A 15987-nucleotide genomic window follows, 5' to 3' on the forward strand; every position below is an offset into this window, starting at 1 on the left:
AGCGGGCACACAGCCACAGACACACACTAAGACACGGCCACGGCCACAGCCGGCCACAGTGTAGGAGCAGTTACAACCCGCCGGCACAGGCACCGAGGCCCACGCAGAGACACGGGCGCGCCCACGCATAGATGCACACTGGGACACGCGTGAACATGCAGGCACCGGGGGCACAAACCCATGTCTGGGACACAGACACACAGACACACATGTGTGCGCACACACACACATAGACATAGACACACAGAGGCACACAGACACCTACAGGCGCACACACACGTGTGCGTCCACACACACACATAGACACAGACACACAGACAGCCCACAAGCCCCCACACCCCACCTTCACATGCATGGCAACACATATGCTTGCAGTCCCACAGACACCCCTCACGGGCACACACGCAGTCAGGCAGACAGTGACAAGCTGGCACAGGCACACATGCACGCACCTGCACACGCACACACACCACGGAGGTGTATGCACACACATATCACACATGCTCACACTGCCACTGACAGGAACAGACACACAGAGACACACATGCGCAGAGCTGCACATGGATACACACACAGACACACACACATGTGTGCACAGACACACACAGAGAGAGACACACACATGCACACACACACATAGACACACGCCGTAGCCTGGAGAAGAGAAGGCTCCGGGGAGACCTTATAGCAGCCTTCCAGTACCTAAAGGGGGACTACAGGAAAGATGGAGATGGAATCTTTATCAGGGAGTGGTGTAATAAGACAAGGGGTAATGGTTTTAAAATGAAAAAGGGGAGATTTAGATTGGATATTAGGAAGAAATTATTCACTATGAGGGTGGTGAGGCGCTGGAACAGGTTGCCCAGAGAAGTTGTCAATGTCCCATCCCTGGAGGTGTTCAAGGCCAGGCTGGATGGGGCTTTGAGTAGCCTGGTCTAGCGGGAGGTGTCCCTGCCCATGGCAAGGGGGTTGGAACTGGGTGATTTTTAAGATCTCTTCCAACCCAAACCATTCTATGATTCTATGACATAGACACACACAGACACACGCACACACAGGCACACATATAAACACAGACATGCAGATACACATGCAGAGACGCAGACACACACATAAACATACAGGCACACAGACACAGACACACAGGCACACACAGACACCTGCGCATGCAGATGTGCACAGACACATACACACAGAGACACACACACCTGTGCGTGCACACACACACACACAGACACACACAGACACACACACGTGTGCGCACACACACACATAGAGACAGACAGACAGACAGACAGACACACACACACACACACGATCCTTCACGCGCGCCCCCCGCCCCGCTCCCGCCGCCCGGCCCCGCCCCCCTGGCGACAGCCAATGGCGCGGCGACTCTCCCGCCCGGGTCCCCCCCTAGCGGGGCGCATCTACCAATGGGAGCGGCGGGGGGGCGGGGCGCACCTGGCCCCGCCTCCCTAGTTAGGGCGGCCGGTGGGAGCGGGTCGCTGACTGGCGGGAGGGGAGGGGGGGGAGAAAGCAGGCAGCGCGAGGCGGGCGGGCGGCAGCACGCGCTGACTCGCGCGCGCCCCCGGCCCCCGCCCCGTGAGGGCAAGGCGGAGGCGGTGCCGGTGCCTTCCCGCCGCGGGCAGGGCAGGGCAGGGCCGGGCCGGGCCGGGCAGCGCCGCGCCCCGCCGCGGGAGTGGCGGCCGGCGTGAGGCGAGGCGCGGCGCGGCGGCGCACCGCACCGCTCCACATCGCACCTGCCAGCTGCGGGGCGCTGAGGGGAGGCGGGCGGAGGAGCCAGCCGGCGGCCGCGCAGCCCGCCCCGGCGTGCCCAAGGCGCGGCGGCCCCGAGGCGATGGAGCAAGAGAAGTACCTGCCCGAGCTGATGGCGGAGAAGGACAGCCTGGATCCCTCCTTTGTTCACGCCATGCGTCTCCTGGCCGACGGTAAGCCTCCGATCCCCCCCAACTCCCCTCCTCGCCGCGGCCCAACGGTCGCCCCGGGGCGCTCGGCGGGGCGGGGGCCACCCTCTGGGTCGGCCGTCCTGTGGGAAGAACTGGAGGTCTCCGGGCAGGCGCGGAGCCGAGGGGCCGGGCAGCGGCAGTTGCGCGCCCCGGAGCCCGCGGCGGGAGCCTGTCTGACAGGACGGAGCCCGGCTGCGGCCGCTGGTGCTCCCCGCGCTGGGAAATGCCCTTCGGTGGCTCTCGGTGGGCGACGCGTCGCCTCTGCCGCGGGTGGTTGGGCTCTGCGGGAAGGGCTTCCATGGTTCCCGGTTTTATTTGCACACAGACAGATGCTGGTTTCTCGTTAAAGTCGCTGTATCTTGTTTCCCGTGCTTAAGTAATACGGTTTGTATGGTAATACTATTACGCCGTTTAATGTGTCACTATTTTAGTTGACTACGCAATGTCAAGCATTGATTGGATATGGCTTATCAGTTTCATGACACTATTTCATCTAGGACATGATGGTTTTCTCTTTGTTTTCTACTGTGATCCTGAAAACACCGCTTGTAACATTATTCATTGTAATTCACCCTGCTTTCCTTTCTCCAGTTGAACTAGTTCCACTGCAGATTCTTTAAAAAGTTTATAATTTAGTCTCTCTTAATAACTGCTCAGTATAGTTATTGAGTGCAGGTCTTGTGGTACGGCATTTCAACTTTTGCTGAAGTGTAATCCAGTAAGTTCCCCTCGTACTTCTGTCTCTTCTGAGGCATATAACATTAATTTTAAAAATGTTAAACTTGGAACCTGATGTCAAAAAGAAGTAGCAAAGAATGATGCATAAATCAAAACAACCTATCAAGCCCTTAAATAAGACTAAGGCAAAGAAATGTATGGTTAGGCCGTTGAGAGACTCACAAATTCAAATAAGCTCACATTCAAAGGTGGTGAATAATTTCCAAAGTTCTGTTATGTTGTAAGGAAAATCATAGCAAATTCAAACTTAAAATCATAGCAGTAAGTGTCTTTCTCTGTTAGCAGTCTTTGTATTGTCTTTCCTTAATATATGTTCTATTGATTTGAATGAAGATACTGAGTTCAGGTTTTGTTAGAGTGCTGCTGTTTGATAGCTGGGAAACTTAGTATGAATACTGACACATTTAGTACACTTTTGTCATAGCTACCTGCTGAAAAGGCAGCCATGCTACTTTTTGTTTATCGAATGTTTATTAGAAAAACAAACACAAAGTCAGTATTTTTTAGAGGGATGTATTTTTTGCACCTTGCAGTTCGATCTTTTCCCAGAGGGGGGAGGTATCTACTGAGAGTGTACGCCTATGCATGGGAAAGAAAGAAAATGCGTGAAGGGCAAAATTGAAAGCGTGCAAAGTAAAGTTAAAAAAAGGAGAATAAAATAGGTGATTCTAGGCGTCAAGTCCATGCAGAAGTTGCATTTTGGGGAACCGTGAGACTGAATAAATGATTAGTTTTCTCATTCCTTCTCAGCATAACTAGGACTGTGTATATTTTAGTGGATTTTTAAAAGATGAAGGTGAGTTGTCTGTAGGGAATGCTAATGTCAGATTCACACCAGATACCTGGCATTATCCTTCAAAACACCATCTGTCGAGCTTTCTAGAGATTCATTTTAGAGTCTAACATATGATGACTGTTAAAACACTTTCATCAAGGTAACAGTATAACTACTTAAGGAAACAAGAAATAATGCACTGGTTGCTGCTGTGTATAAATAGAAACAAAATATATAGAGCTGGCAGAATTTTGGGTGCCCACAGAACACGGGACAGTGGTGCAAGGATCTCTGTAATACTGTATTTCTAGGATGTGTCCGCGATGAAGCATGCTTCCAGACTGGATTTCTATTCTTTAAAATATAATGTATGATCAGCTACAAACATAATAATTGCAGCCAGGTGTTATTTTTATGGTATACTAAGCTTTTTTGATTGCCAGTAGATTTTGTATAAAATGCATAAGTGTAGATTCGAAGGGTTTTGCTTCAGAGTTGAGAGCCTCAAGCATTCACTCTGACTTGAAAGTGCTGTGATTTTTCACGTCAGTTGCGAGAATCTGAGGTTGAGAAGAGACATGCTGCTGTGTGAAACTGCAGAAGGACACACAAGTGATAAGCATTCCGGAAATATGGTTTCAATTTATGACACCAGATTTACTTGTAAAGATAAGACGCCATGTTTTTCCCTGTTAAAGTGAGGGGGTGTATTTGTTTGCTTGATGGTTTTTTTGTTGTTTTTTTTTTTTGTGTGTGTTGGTGTACTTAAGTAATTTGTTGTTTTTAAAATAAGTTATGTTTTTAATATGTAGATCTGTGTCCTACAACTTGACCTGTGTCAGGTGTGTACTTGAATCAGTAGCTCTTTAGCCCTCACCAATGGGGGATAAATAGAAATTATTTACTTTAGTCCTTATTTGGGTAAGAGCCTCCGTGGTGCAATGTGTGGTGAAACCCACAGAAAAGGGACATTTCCTGTGGCAGAGAATTTGCATACTTACCAAAAAAACTACAAAGAAAGATGAGGAAAAAAGGTACTAGCGCTTCTTAGATACCAAGTGTGAAGGTATAAACCAAATAATTTCTCTAAAAATCACCAAGGGAATCTGTGGTTGGTTCTGAAAATGAACCCAGTCTCTAAATGACTAATCTAGTGCCTTAATCAGAAGATACTTTATTTCCCTCTGGGTCATTACCTGTTTTATACAGAAGTAGCTCCTATATGATTATTACTGTATTAGAAATGGAAAAGCCATTTGTAAGTCATCTGTTAGAAGAACTTGTGAAGTGTGAATGGTTGGTGATATTTCCCTCAGTCTGGTTTATCCAAACTTTTGCAAAATATATTGAACACGTTTATTCTGACAATATAATCTAGTCAGCAATGAAAACAAAAGACCTCTTTTAATTGTAATAGGTAGCCAAACCACTAAAAAATGGGCAAATCTCTATCTGTTGGAGAGGGCTTTTCTGTATTAATTGAAGTATTTTGAGGGCTTTTCTGTATTAATTGAAGTATTTTGTGTACCACGCTGTTATAACATCGATGGTTTTAAATGATTTTATTGTAAACTGGTTACAGGTAGTTATTTTCTTAGGTAAGATTGTACTGCTTCTAGTAAGGAGATAGCCTCATCAATGTATGAAGTTAGATAATGCTTGGTCAGTTGAAAAATGTGAAAAATGAAAAGCGTATTGTTGAGCAGTACCTTTTGTACCTAACTTGTGCTTCTGCCACGGCATGCTCTAAAGCTCCAGTAGGAACTGACATCCTCTCTGTTCTACCACTGCCTTCCATGGTAGCTAATGAGCTGCTTATGTGTGCTGTTTTTGCATGTATGTAAATATTTATTGCTTTGTGTCAGATGTCTATGATTATGAATATAAAAAGTGTGTGGCTTTATCTGTGGAGGTGTGGGTGACATAGAGAGCTGCAACTGGCTGGAATGGTTTGATAGTTGAAAACTTGTTTTTATATCAACGTTATTTTTAATCAGCTAAAGTGTCAGCTAATTGTCTATATACTTTTTGGGACCAGCAAATTTTATATATATATGTGTGTGTGTGTATTTATATGTATGTAGCTTTAGAATATCTTGCATAGTATATTATTCAAACCAGCTATGTGTGTTGTAATATAAACATAAAGGAAAAAGACCTATTGGAAAGAGCTGGCCAAAGTAAGAGCATCTCTCCCCATGGAAATATCAGCATTACTTGGGTAATGAGGTAGCTAATTTCTCTCTATGTAATGACAGTACAATTGACCTCAGACTTTCAATTGGCATTCCAAAGGCAATGAGAATCAGGCCTTTAACTTTAATCTTGAGTTAAGTCTCTAGATTATTCCACGTGGCATAGCATGAGTTTGTTAAACCTCCAGTCGTGTCAATTAGACTCATATAGCTCAGCGTCATAAAGCTCCTTGTAGGACAGGGCATGATTATTCAAAAGGTATATAATTGCTTAGCCTTTACACTCAGTGAGCATTAGTACAGTCTTTCATACAAGCCTGCAATACTTGTTCTAGCTAGTCTGAAAACTGTTGATGTAATGCAAATTCATTTTGTCTTATGTTCAGGATTTCAACTAATTTATTGGTTTACGTGGGTTTTGGATTTCTTTGGACTCTTGGACATTCAGTTTCTTTTCATATAGAAAGGCAGATTTAGTTCATAAGTATATGTTTCTATTAAAAACCTAGGGCAATAATGAAGTCGCTATATGAAAATTATTTGTCCTGTCAATACAGAATATGACAGTCACATCCTTAGTCCAAAGTGTGAAAGGCTGTTGGTCAAGCCTGTGACCTGCTAAAGTAAGGCCTCTGACACTTTTTAATTTTTATCAAATTTTCCATTGAAAACTACTTGTGAAAATACACTTGCAAATTTATTACTTTAGTCTGTCTAAACAAGCCTTTGGATTAAAATTAGATTAATGTAAAATTTTAAGTAAATTCATATATTAATATTAATCTGTGAGCAGTCACTTTTCTGCTTATTGTTTCTTTTTTTTCTTGAGGTTTACATCAGACGAGAAGAAAAAAAATAGTGTTCACAAAATAGTTTGTATTAATCATTGTTTACTTTGCTGTCCCAAGAAATGCAGTGTAAATAACTGGAAGATTGACTCAGGAAACATGCTAATGTTTACAGCATGTATTTTAGGTATCTTGCTTTCATTAGAAACTAGATTTGTATATGTATCATTTGGTTCTTTTTCAATAAAAAAGGAGTAATATCAGGGCGAACTCCAGATGAATACAAACTACTTATGATTTCTATGAAGAAGTTAATGGGAATCTTTCTATTGCCATTAGTAGGCTATCAGGCAGTCCTTATACAAATATAATATACTGGCTGATGCAGCCAATATCTTTGCAATCATGAAAATCAGTAAAATATATTGCAGGTTTAAGAACTGACTGAGTTTTGCTTTGTTAAAGTTTTTTTTAAAGGTGAATAGGTTTGTTTTTTATCATGGTGTGATAACATGTTATGTTCATATGTGTTCATAATCTTAGGAAGTGCTTTTGCCTTGCAGAATGTAACACAGATGACTCTCAGGCAATAACCAGATTTAGGGAAAACAAAATGCTGTAAAGTGTTAGAATGAGTATAACAAAGCAACCTTTGTGTTTATATTGACCCTAAGTTGTTAGTCATAAAAGGTGGACTTGCTTAAAAGCAGAAAAAAAGATAGATGGGATTAAAAAAAGCCACAATAAAATGTCTGCCTTTTAAATACATCTGAAGCAGCTTAGGACCATTTGATCTGTGATCTTAGAAAATATGTACTTTGAAACACAGTAAATACTCTTGAAAAGAGGGAACAATATAAATGCAATAACTGAAGGTTAGATTCTGATACCCTTGTGGTAAGAAAAAAAAAATAAACAGGGCTTCGTTCTTTAATTCAGTGCGAATGGCAGAATTTAGTACCAACTGTTTAAGGGAAGGTCAAAGGCATTTGTTGAGGCTTATCTGGATGACCATAGCCTCATCAGCAGAGTGCACTGGTTTTTGGCAATATGAATGTTTTCCCTGGAAGGAAAAGAGTGGTTTTTTATTTGTCCTGGGAATTCTTTTAGTAAATTCCTTTCATACTGAGTCTCCTTGGTGTATTCGTTCAGGGAACACCTACTGTAATTGTCCATCTCTCTTCCTTTATGCCTCAAAGTAGATATTTTTAAGCTCAAGAATTTGGAAAACTGATAATATTGCAGTCAGTACCAAGAGAAGGCAGAATAGCTGGGTAGCTGAGTAGAAAATCCCAGTCAACTGTTAACTTCCCAGGTATGGAACACCTGTGTAATGTGTAGAATAGAGTGGCCATTCCTAACCAGGAGGTGGCATGATTGGGCTCCACATGCCAAAATAAAGCTTCATATCCTAGTACCTTCTGGGAAAAGGCTAGTCTGGCCCAACACGTGTATCAAATTTTTGTGCATTGGATGCATGCTTTTCTCCCATAAGCAATATGCAGACAATATATACTGACTGCCATATTTTCTGGGCTATTTCATAGTCTATAATATCTGATATGATCAGTAGTGACCAATGCATAAGACTCCTAAGAAAGGCTGAATGTTCACCTAGCCCACCAAAGCCATGCCATAACAATAAACCTGATCCTCCATGACAACCAAGGACACAGGTTTCAAGCTCAAAGTATGCGATGTGTTGGCATTTACGTGTTTAGAACACATAAATGTAGCTGTTGTTTGGTAGTTCCTCTCCAAGCTTTATTAAAATAGGAATATGCTACGCCTCTCTGTGCCTTGCAGCTGTACCGTAAGCTAAACGTACTACCTAGATGAGACTGTTTTCTTGACCTGCAGAGTCACTGCAGTTATCCAGCATTTCAGTTCAGGGTAAGAGTGCCTTTTCAAAAACAAGCAGGTTTAACTGTTCCAATTTAAATCTCTTTTCTCCAACAAACTGCTGAATTTGAAGTAAAACTCAGTGTTCTCACAGCTGACCTCAGAATATATGTTTTTCTTTTAAAAATTTCGAGAATAAATAAGGAGAGTGTTTTCCTTAAGAATTTGAGGTCTTAATAAACATGCATGACAGAAAAAAAAACAATGCTGGTTTGCATGCTGATCCTGCCTAAGCAATGTGAATGTATGCATTCATCTTTTGTTCACCTTGCACTTTTCAGTTCTTGGATGGGTATCATGGCACAGGGTTAGGAATATCAGCGCACCATATCAGAATAAGTGAGGAAGCAGACAGTTTTTAAAATGAAGTGTGTAAAATAGGGACCTTTAATGATGCTACAGTGTAGTCTTTGGCTGTATAAACAAATAAGGACTATGCAGTCTGAGCAGAGAAATGGAAAACCTTGACACTTGGGTGAAGGTCTGAGGTGCATAGTACATGGAGTTTTGACTTGTTTCTTCCTTGTACGCTATACTTTCAATGAATAACTTCTAAAATCACCATCTGTAAGATACAGACTAATGCTGATTATAATTCTTTGAGATCTCTAAGTGAAAAGAGCTTTATAAGAAAATGTGTGTTATTACTTTTAATATGAAGTTATTCTTTTTAAATTTGCAGGCAAAAATAATCCTGGTTATTACAGTCCTCTGTAAATCCTGTCATGTTGTAATTAGAATCCTGCTGGAAGTGAGGACAACTATTTCCTTATCCTATAAGGGACTGGAACTAATAAAAACTATGAAGAAAAAATATCTAAGACTTTCAGCAGATTAAAAATCTCCAACCCCCCAAAAAAACCTCCTGGAATAATTTATGCCTGTTCCTGATTTCACAAGTTTTGCTGATAAAATGGAGTTTTTTAGTTTGAATACCGAAAAATTTATCAAGTGAAACTCATAATAATGCTAGTATGGTAATATTGAGGATCATCCTCATTTGAATAAGACGATACAAATTTTTGATGCTCTTATATGGCTGCGTGTGATATAACCAAAGATATCTTTAACATTTCGCACGCTCTGCTGTCAATGGGCATTCGTGTTTGTTGTTCTTGGATTAGCTTGATCCAAAGCCTAAAAGACACGGGGCAGGTCACTCCTGCCTTTGAATTTCTCTGCACCTGCTGAAGTGTTCATCAGATACTCTAGCATCTATTTCTTGTTGTAAAGGTTACACGAAAAGTTGTAAACCTCAAAAGTTTTTGATTTATAAAATACTTTGAATTCTGTGAATTGATGTAGCTATTGGAGAAAGTAATACTTCATGCTAGTCTATAAAATATTTGTTAAAATGTGCATTCCTCCTTTTAGCTCTGCTTTGGTTCTGGAATGAAAAGAATTCTACTTTTATAGTAGAAGCAGTTTAGATTTGCTAACTGAAGGCAGGTATGTCTTCAGGAAAAACAAAGGTAGGGATCAAAGCCCATGGCTCATAATCAGTCAACTTCCGAAGAGCAGCACTTTGAATTAAAAGAAAAAATAGTTTTCCTAGGAGGTGTGAGCACTGGAGAAAGAAAACAAATCCCCTCTTGGCATATTCCCCTAGTTTAATGCTCCCTAGGATTCAAATGTACATTTCAAAGCTCTTTCAAATGCTTGAAGTTAAAGGACTTGCTGTGAAATCAAGGACTACGTGTATGTTTTGAAAATGTTTTTTTGGTGTGGAAAAATTTAGAGTTACCTTCCTACCTCTCATGGTGTAAATTTTTATGCTCTGTATTTCTGATAATGTCGGCTCATATTGCTGATTTTTCTGAATATTTCTAAGCAAATTTGTTTCATGCTCTTTATCTTTTTCAGATTGTGTTAAGAACTTCTTGGTGTTGTCTGGGGGTTATATCATGTATCCTCTGGGGTCAGAGCTCTAGCTGGGGAAAGAGTGAGACTTTATTTTTCCTAAATATTTAGGACTATGCTGATTTGCTGCAGCTATGAAGCTAGCTCCTTGACTTTCCAATTTGCAACTTAAACATTTTTTCCCAGTTCTGCTGAAATGAGCAGCACCAAACTCTCAAGTGACTTACTGACTTCTATGTTGATGTTTGAAGGGTAAATTAAGGAATGATAAAGTGAAGGAGAATTCCAAGAGACCTTTCTCCCTTCTTGTATTCAGACAGCTGTTCAACAGGAAAATGGAGAGTTAATTTTGGTAAATGATGCTTATTATCCTGCTGTATCCGTAGGACTGTAGAGTTATCTAATAGCTTTAGCTTACACACAGATACATATTTGCAATTATTTCACTAATATTTGTATGCAAACTAGTGTGCTTTACTCTAGCCCATTGTAAAATTTGAAAGAACTTCCCCCTCATACTCGTAGATCAAGGTAAATATGTGAATTACAAATCCATTTATTGTTATGTTCAAAAGCCATTGGCGCATAATTTGCCATGCTCAAATCTTACATTGCATGGATTCTTTTTCCTGATCCTACACACTCCTATTTAACAAGAAGATTGTCCTGTCTCTGTAAATACACTATTGCACAATGTCCTGTAAGTTATTCTAATTCAGTTTTGTTTGTTGGGGTCTTCCAGATGCTGTGTTGCTGCTGTTACTGGGATGGTTGATTTGTTCTTTGCTTCCTGCAAATGGTTTAGTGTAAACACCAACAGATCAGGTTGTGCAAAATCCTGTATTTTAGTGACCAGTGGAAAAGCAAAGGGGTCTGTAGATCAGCAGGGGATGTGAGAAAACAGATGCTCATGTTACCTATTTTGTTACTTTTCTTTTTCTGGAAAATTAAACTGCAAGATAACATGGATATACAATAGTTTAAGTTGAATCGTGCATGACAAAAAGCTGTTCATGCCGTATCAGTGTGTTAGAATACAAAAACCATCTATTCCAGCATGAAAATACTCTTCCTGCCCCAAAGTGTGTCAGTAATCTGAAATACGCCTGGTGCAAGGGAGAAGACTAAGTTTGTACTGTCAACCATCCAAGTGCTTCTTGTGGTGGAAGTGGGAGATGTCTTCATCAGAAAGTGGAAATGGACCAGCTCAGTTTAGACAGAAAGCATGAGCTTGATGTGATTCTGCATCCGTCCAAATACTAGGAAGTCCTCAGTTGGAGATAGAAAATAATTAGAAGTTAATACCAGCTTTCCAGTTCTTGACAGTTCACCTCTGTCCCTTCTCACAGCCTTTAAAGGTTTTTTATAAATAATGAAAAAGTAGGATGGAGAGAGGGAAGAATGGGGAAAAAGGAACAGAAAATGCAGGAAAGGTGGAAAAAGGAGAGAAAAAATAATGGGAGATTGTAAGCAAAGTGGAGAAGGGGGTAGCAGTACAGAAAAGGATATAGAGAAGAAAATTAAAACAATAAAGGTAAGAATTAAATTCTGGTTTAACAGGTGTAAAAGTGTTCAGTTACTTTATCCCTAAGAAACTGATGAAAGCTAGAAATATTGAAAATTATGCAGTAATTAAACACAACAATCTATTTTGCAGAGATCCTCCTAATTTTATACTAAACAGCAACTGGAACCTTCCTTGTAGTAACATTTACAGTCTTTTTGGAATACTATGATTAGCTTGTTAATAGTTTATTTATGGTTTTTGTTTTAAAAGGTAGTATTGTAACATTGAACGGATTGAAGTTTTAGAAATGGAATTTCCTTTCTTTACATAATGGAGCCTTCAAACTTTGGATTGGAGTGTGTTAGTGCTACAAGCTGTGAACTTGGACTTTTATTTATTTATATCAGTGGTTTTCTCATTACAGATGAGAAGGATTGTCCAGATTCTGCCTTTTCATTGCTGCTCTCCCAGCTTGTTCCTTTGCATTGCCTTCCCCTGGTAACTGATGCCTTCCCCAGCCTTCCTCTGAGCAGCAAATATAATTAGTGAACTTCCCACCCTTGGCCACTTTCATTTTGTTTTATATTATTCTCCTGTCCTCAGAAGCTCCGTGAAGAGGAGGAGGTGGTTTATTTTTTTCCATAGAGACTTGAGCTGGAAGTAAAGCTGGCAGCTTTACTGGAGAAGGATGTCAGAAACGATGAGCAGAAGGCGTTATGGTGAGCAAAAAGGCAGGTGACCGCATAGTGTATCTTTAGGAGAGAGGAGGGTTAGTTGAGGGGGAACTCAGAAAGACAGAGCAAAGCACATGGAAGATGTTGGAATGAAAATTAAATTGGATACTTTTTTCCCCCCTTTAAAGGAGGGAATAATGTTTATCTAAGTAATATACTTCACTTGCTACATACTCTAGTTATCCATATAAGCAGATAAATAGTTACTGGGTGTATATATTTTTTCCTACCGAAAAAAGTGATGTATATAATATAATAGCAGTAGCATAGTGCACTATTTTATGGAAAAATCTGCGCTTCCACCATTTGATTATTCATGTTTTAGGCCATAACCCTTTGTCCATACCTCAGCGCATGCATAATTCAGTGTAACACTGCTAATGCTGCTTTGAGAAGAAGACGGTATTCTCATGGTGATGCATGCTTCAAGGATGACTGTTCCAGAAATAGTGACTTCTGTATGTCTTACATCCATAGAGATAAACTTTCTCAGGTGTTGGAATTTCCAAACATTCTGATGTATCCCCCAAATTAAATGTAATACATCTTCTCATGGAAATGTGGTTCAGAGTACCTGAGTATTGCCACACCTGGAATTACTTAGTAACTCCTCAGGCCAAGGATGAGATGATGGTGAACATTTTATCCAGCCTTACGGGGTTTCACAGAAGAAAGGTTAGATATGCTGAGATTATACTGTTCAGATGTGGAGTTCGCAACTGATTAGAGCGCAGCAACCTTCACAAAACCATGACACACAAGCAGCAAACTGTCCCGTGTCTTTAAAACTAACTCTGTGCTATCCGTAAACTGAAATAAAAATTTTGGAGATGTTAAAACCAGCTTCAAACTGCAAACAGTAAAAAGATTGCATAAAGCAGATTAGAAAAAGGGGACTTGATTGGCAATTCTGAGGTAAGATTGTTTCGCTATAATATGAGGTTTTGCTTCTTTCTGGCTTGCATGGCAGAACAAAACAACTGAAGGACTGTAATTGGGTCATTTAATTTTCAGTTAACATTAATTTTATCTTATGTAATAAATGTCATTTAAAAATATACATACACATTGGAAGGCTGTGTTACAATTTATTGTAAGGCTTTTCTGGTTAACTTTAGCACTAGCAGTATTACTCAGTAAAGGATAATTCAGGTTCATTCACTAGTTTAAAACAGAGAAGTGAACTGAAAATTAGGAAAAGTTCCAATGCAATAAGACTATTTCCCCCCTCTCCCCTACCCCTCATTGCTTAGCAGACTCTACTGTGGTTGTCAGAGACACGAAACGTGTGACCTAACGGAGATTTCAGGTAAAATGTTTGTCTCCCTGTTGCTGGCATTGACACATGTAGATACGTGCTGCTTGTGTCTCATTTGTGAGGCAGGTGTATTGCAGTGTAAGCACTGCAGTCTTATTTCCCCTGGTTATGTAAGTCAGCCTACCTCTTGGAATATAGTGTTAGTCTCTTCCCTCTCACACGCTTTTGTTTGTTTCTCAAGAAAGCAAGGATTTACCATAGTGAGAAGTGATGGTGCATGTTGTAGTCTTGTCCCAGCATTGAGCTGGGTGAAGACCAAAGCTGGGACTTAAGGACAGGTTTAACGAGTTAGACTTAAATGAAGTATTGACCACATCTAGCATTCCAAGTCAAATTGTGGTGTTTGTTCACTTTTCTTTCCTTTTATAAATTAAAATCCCGAGGAATAGATTCCTGCATTAGTTTCTGGCAGTGTGAGCCTTACTGCTAACAGTTTTTGTTCAACTGTTACCTGCTCAAGTTTTCTTCACCATTTGTACCATTTTTTAATAGTATTGAATGTGGATCAGAGTCAAACTCCAGAATCATTTTAAGAGGCATATTTTTATTTTAACATTATTTTTTTCACTTTTTGAAGTTGGAGATATTGACTATTTGAGAACTATCTTGAACCATACTTCGCTATACATTACTTAAACAAAACCACTGAACAATAGCTTACTACAGAACACCCTATGTCAGATACAACAGATTAATAAACTAATGGAGTTGATCTGCAAGATCATATTATGCATAATAGCATCTTCTCAGGAGGTTATTTCAGGAAAGGGAGAACAATCATCTAGGAAAAAAAACTTAAACCTTATGGTTTGATTTCTCCTGCCCCCTTGCCGCCCTCCCCAATCATCTTAATCAAAATTTTGCCTGTGGCACTGGGAGATGGCCTGTGGCAGGGAGATGATTTTTCATATGACAACAATAAGGGTATTTTCCTTTCATTTGATGTTATTTTTGACATGGGCTATAAACCTTAGTGCTTTCCTCAATAAAAACAGTTTGATAAATTTCAATGGATGTTTCATAATCAGTAATCATGGTGATGTTCCTGTATATCTTTTAGCATATATTTTTAAGAAATCATGATCTTGGCAACTTGGACCAAAATTTTCTTTTGTACCAAGGGCTTTACCTGAAGTCCTTAAAGTGCTTGGCCTTAATGCTTTACTTTAATATAGCAGGTGAAAATCTATTCTGACAGACATCTTGTGATAAGCATTCTTCTCTTCAGTGACGCTGGCAATAGGAGTCCCTGTTTTACATGGAACCACATTATTTATGGATTTCACTCCACTGTGTTTTTCCTCAAATTCTGAAGAATTGTAACTGTCAGATCTTTCCAGACTGATTTATTGTGACTTTTAGCTCAGATTGCCATGAGAACATGTAGTTTGATATTTGTGTCTCCTATTGAATCCTGCTTATGTATAGTAATAGTTTGTTTTCATTACACCCAAAATACAGATACTGTTGTCCCTTAAACTGTTGTAGGCGGGCTATTTCAGTACTCTCCAATATGTCACATGGCTATTTTAGTCACGTTTATTCCACAAGACTTAGAAAATGGAGATTGTTTCACTACATAATTTCTCTTCTTGTTACTCTGCATTTAGATTTGCTCTGTATTTTGGACAGGAGTGGTCATCATTGATTGCTTCAGATAGCTGGAGGAGGTGGGATTTTGTTACACAGTTCACTACCCCAAGGCACCTTTGTACCTTTCTATTTGTCTTGTGGGGCACACAGCTTAGTTATTGTCTCTTACTTACAGTGATCTCTGTTCAATTTACTGTGTTGATTTTTCTCCTGAACAACCTACAGTTGCCTTTTGAGTCCCTTCTTTTCCAGGGATGTTCCAAATCTGTGGGGATTTGTATAGTTTATCTAAATTTTATTGTCCTCAGCCTCATAAAAATGGATCTTCCTAGGAGACACCAATGGCTGTATTGTACCTTGGGTTGTTGTTTGCTGCAGCATGTAAGTTCCATGGTCTTTTAATTTAACCTCCATTCTCCTCCCGTGTGAGATTTGTCTTCTCTATAGGGCACCTTAGAATCATAGAATGTGTTGGGTTGGAAGGGACCTTTAAAGGTCATCTAGTCCAACCCCCCTGCAGTAAGCAGGGACGTCTTCAACTAGATCAGGTTGCTCAGAGCCTCATCAAGCCTGACCTTGAATGTCTCCAGGGATGAGGTTTCTGCCACCT

General features: G+C 40.4%; 1 protein-coding gene across 2 annotated transcripts in view; it reads left to right on the forward strand.

The window, feature by feature from the left end:
- The first annotated feature begins 1810 nt into the window (after positions 1-1810).
- Positions 1811-15987, forward strand: part of KHDRBS2 (KH RNA binding domain containing, signal transduction associated 2) — a 597540-nt gene continuing 583363 nt past the window's right edge. The window contains exon 1 of one of the 2 annotated variants that reach the window (XM_054195575.1): positions 1811-1949. In XM_054195575.1, coding sequence (XP_054051550.1) covers positions 1859-1949 — 91 coding nt within the window. In that variant the 5' untranslated portion in view covers positions 1811-1858. The remainder of the gene's footprint in view (positions 1950-15987) is intronic. The other variant, XM_054195574.1, reaches the window with a different exon arrangement.

Source organism: Rissa tridactyla, chromosome 3, assembly GCF_028500815.1.
Source record: "Rissa tridactyla isolate bRisTri1 chromosome 3, bRisTri1.patW.cur.20221130, whole genome shotgun sequence".
Taxonomy (NCBI): domain Eukaryota; kingdom Metazoa; phylum Chordata; class Aves; order Charadriiformes; family Laridae; genus Rissa; species Rissa tridactyla.